The 3,848-nt window shown below is 36.2% G+C and overlaps 1 protein-coding gene across 1 annotated transcript; it reads right to left on the reverse strand.

Annotated features, from left to right (window-relative positions):
- Nucleotides 1–824: 824 nt before the first annotated feature.
- LOC143626265 (uncharacterized) lies at nt 825–3,490 on the reverse strand. Its single transcript, XM_077096408.1, has 6 exons — nt 3,209–3,490; nt 2,772–2,935; nt 1,869–2,433; nt 1,362–1,453; nt 1,167–1,270; nt 825–1,020 (listed from the first exon to the last, which is right to left on the reverse strand). The coding sequence occupies exons 1-6, from the start codon at nt 3,488–3,490 to the stop codon at nt 953–955; spliced, it is 1,275 nt and encodes a 424-aa protein (XP_076952523.1). The 3' UTR covers nt 825–952.
- Nucleotides 3,491–3,848: the final 358 nt, after the last annotated feature.

The raw sequence follows: 3,848 nt of genomic DNA on the forward strand, positions 1-3,848 counted from the left end.
TAAATCCCACAAAACTTGCACCGAGCCTTCAATGAATGGTCACTTAATTCAACCAAATCCCAATTGCACCAAATCTCTTGATTACGATTATGAGGTACAATACGAACGAAACTTGGTCCGGCGGTGGAACCTTGACCAACCGATGATTGTGAGGCAGCCATAACAACAAATATGAATATAGAAGAAGAGAAAACAAGAGATTAGAGAACTCAGAACGTTGTAATAGCGTTTTTTTGTATTTTTTTGCGTTCGGGTTTGCGTTTTGAGTGTTGTGATGAACCCATTACACCAAATACCTATTTATACTAGTAGTGGGGTGTTTGGGGAGCCAAAAAACGGCCATTTTTGACCCCAACGGTCAAAAAACGGCCATAAAACCGTTTCCCAACGGCTAGAACCACTCCAACGGCTATAACCGGTTCCGAACCGGTTCCGGTCGAACCGGTTCCAGAACCGGTTCCGGTTCGGTTCCGGTTCCTACCCGGTCCACCTCCAAACATGTCAAACCGGTCCCGGATCGTCGGGTTGAAACGGAACCGAACCGGTTCCTACGAAAAACGGGTAGGAACCGGTTCGGTTCCGGTTCGGTTCCGCCGAACCGGTTCCAGGAACCGGTTTTGTTGTCCACCTCTAGCCTGCTTTATCGAATTTCTTATTCGTTCAAAAAAGGGTGTGCACACGAAATAAAGGCTAAAAATCAATGTTTATGTATAGAAAGAGGCCGAAGTTATGATAATTTTCCCAACTTAAATTGGTTATAAAACAAAGGAGATAAAAACTAAATGTTTATTTTACTTAGCTATTTTTTTTTTCAAATTCGTCCCCAACGTCACAAAACATTATAGCTAAATACTTGTCAAAATAATTTACACAATTTAGTTTGCATTCACAGTTATGGTAAAGTCGTGACAAAAACCCCTTTTAAAAGACATTATAGATTGTCACAACAATTTTAAGCTACAAGTCCATTCGATTTATTCTGCGGCTCATTCTCCCTTTTGGACCGCTTGCGTGCTTTATCTGAAAATATACACCATAAAATATTACTAAAGTGAAATAAGTACATATGTATTAGATTTAAAAACACCAATTTTAAATTGTAAACTGTCACACACAAGAATGTCCTAAAACTCCACATTCTTTTTTAGCAATATCTTTCAACATACCATTTTTGCATCTCATATTTGCAGCAGTTATCAGTTTATAATGAGTGTTAGGCAGTTCACTCATCTTCCCAAATCTTTCTTCATAAAAGGACCATATTTCTGACCTGGTTTATTAAAACATAATTGAATAGCAAATTTAATCCATTTACCAAAAATGAGAAAAAAAATATAAAAAAAATGACACAATAAGCATACCAATACACCAAGAACTGATAGGGTGCATACTTCCCATATATCATTTCAATATCTTGTTTGATGTTTTTTATTGTTGACTTCTTTCCATGAACCTTAAAACAAAAAAATGGAAAATGTAGCCACTTTAATCCATATACTTATGAATGGTTCTAGTCGGATTGTGATAATCCCAAATGGATGAAATAATAATAACTAAATAGTAATTGACACATTGATACGTATGGTCCCTGTAGTTTGGGGCAAATTACGGATTTGATTCCTAAATGCACTGTTTGCTATCAAAGATGGACTCAGATTAACAGTGTTAAATTGGCCAGATAACTTTAGGGGTGTCGAGCAAACTTGATAACTCGTTAAATTCAGCTAGGAGAACGTGCCAAAATGGTCAAATGGGTTGAAAATTTCACAATGTCTTATTTTTAAGCATGTTACCTCTTAGATGCCTTAATGTGGAACCTGATTTAAATAACAAAAAGTCAAAATAGGATATATAAAGGAAAGTGGAACCTGGTTTAAATGCCTTAACGTTTCAGAATCGGATGGGATTACATGGTAGAATCCCACACACATGAGCACATTGGCGCTTGTAAAAGGACCAAAACCGTTAATTTCTCCCAACTGTTCGTTTAGCATCGTGTAAGTAGATAAAGATGTTTCACCACCACAATCTTTTTCAAGTTTTTTAAGGTTAATTCTACCTTCAACAACACCTTGAGCAAGTCCCAATATTCGACTTGCTCTATAGCCAAGATTGCACCTCTTTCCTAGAAAATTTACATCAAGGCCTGCTAGTTCTTCTGGGTTTGGAAAGTTTCCCATGAAGGGCAATTCTGTCTTTTCACTATTGGATTCGTGTGTGTTGATAGATGTGTCACAAGAATCCGTCTTTATGGTTTCATCTGCTTCAAAAGTTGATTTAGAGTGTCTTAATTTTTCTTGTGATTTCGTCTTTCGTCTGGTTGACTCTTTCTTTGTGGGAGTTTTTGGAGCTAATTTAGTAACGGGTGTGGGGCCCTGCAGCTCGAGTTGCAGTTCACAAAGGGCTCTAGACATGCTCAATGTTCTGGACCACCTAAAACAACGAGAAAGAAAAGATTATGAACGGGTCGACTTCACTTCTATTATGTTATAGTCAGATTCTTTTATGTTAACTGGTAATGCAGTCTAAGATGGTATATTCATAACAATATTATATTAAATAAGTCTGGTTATTAGTTTAGTATGTATGCTTTTTTATATCTATCACCTATATTGTGTCATAATGTCATATCATCATGACAGAGTACATTTTGTCATTTTACATAACACGAATGGTTTGCAGATAAATTAAGCTTGCATATATTTCTGTTTGTTTGGTTTGTAATCACACACATGAGCAAGTTAACATTCATATAGATAGAGAGACGTAACTGGCAATTGCAGAAAAGAATGCACTTAACCATGTCTTCAAACAACGTCGGAGACCTAAAGATTCTCCCAAAACCAGATGTTTTAGCTTCACCATACATTTCTTGAAACCCCCTCATGTTTTTCTCCTCCGTTTCTGACAATCGCAGCATTCTCCTCACTTGCTCCTGCAACATCCAATCCAAATTCATTTATCTTTCAAAAGTTTAGGTCAATCTATAGATGTAAACTTGTCATATGACCCTTGGGTATAGAAAAAAATGTTTCTTTTATACAAATACCTGAAAGCCATAAAGCAGCTAGCTAACTACCTAATATTATTATTAACCTCAATAACTAATTACTATTAACCTAACATTAACAAGTATTATTAAGCTAAGTAACAAATTATGTGATCCACAAATAAGTAGTATGAATTAAAGGGAGAAAAAGATAGGAACCATTAATGATTGGAGTTGTAGAGGAGATAGATCAACGGAGTCAAACACACGGAGGATTAGATGAGAGGATTGTGGCGGCTGAGAAATTTGAACCGTGACTGAGGAAGAAGAATCAGAGACGCGTAAAGGCCGTTGAAAGGATTTTGAGAGTGGGTCCCACTGGTTTGGGGCTGTCATGAAGAAGCCATGACTGCATACGGCTGTTTCTAGGTCGAAAGTACCGGCTGCGGATTCTAACGGCAGCTTATACTCCGCATACCGGCCGCCGTTAAGGCTTTCCATTTTGGTCCGGAACTTCTATTTCTCAGTGGATTCTCAAATATATATATCTTTTTTTATACTATTACCAATACATTTTATCACCGTTCTATCCACAATCACATTAAAAAATTATATACTATGAACTTTTTATTCATAAAAAATAACTTTTTCTCTCACCCAACTCATAATCATTTACAACTACTATATTAAATATAGAGAGCTTACTTACATAAATATCGATGAACTATTCTAAATGCTCTTAAGAAAGAAAAAGAAGGGATAGAAAAAAAGTTATTATGTTCCCGAGTTTTAATTAAGGAAAAAAACAGGAGAAAAACAAAAAGGGTATTTCCGAGTTTATTAAAAGAAAGAAAAAAAG

This window comes from Bidens hawaiensis, unplaced genomic scaffold, assembly GCF_021521415.1.
Source record: "Bidens hawaiensis isolate Kalapana, Puna unplaced genomic scaffold, B.hawaiensis_p1.1 tig00004327_1, whole genome shotgun sequence".
In the NCBI taxonomy this organism is placed as follows: Eukaryota; Viridiplantae; Streptophyta; class Magnoliopsida; order Asterales; family Asteraceae; genus Bidens; species Bidens hawaiensis.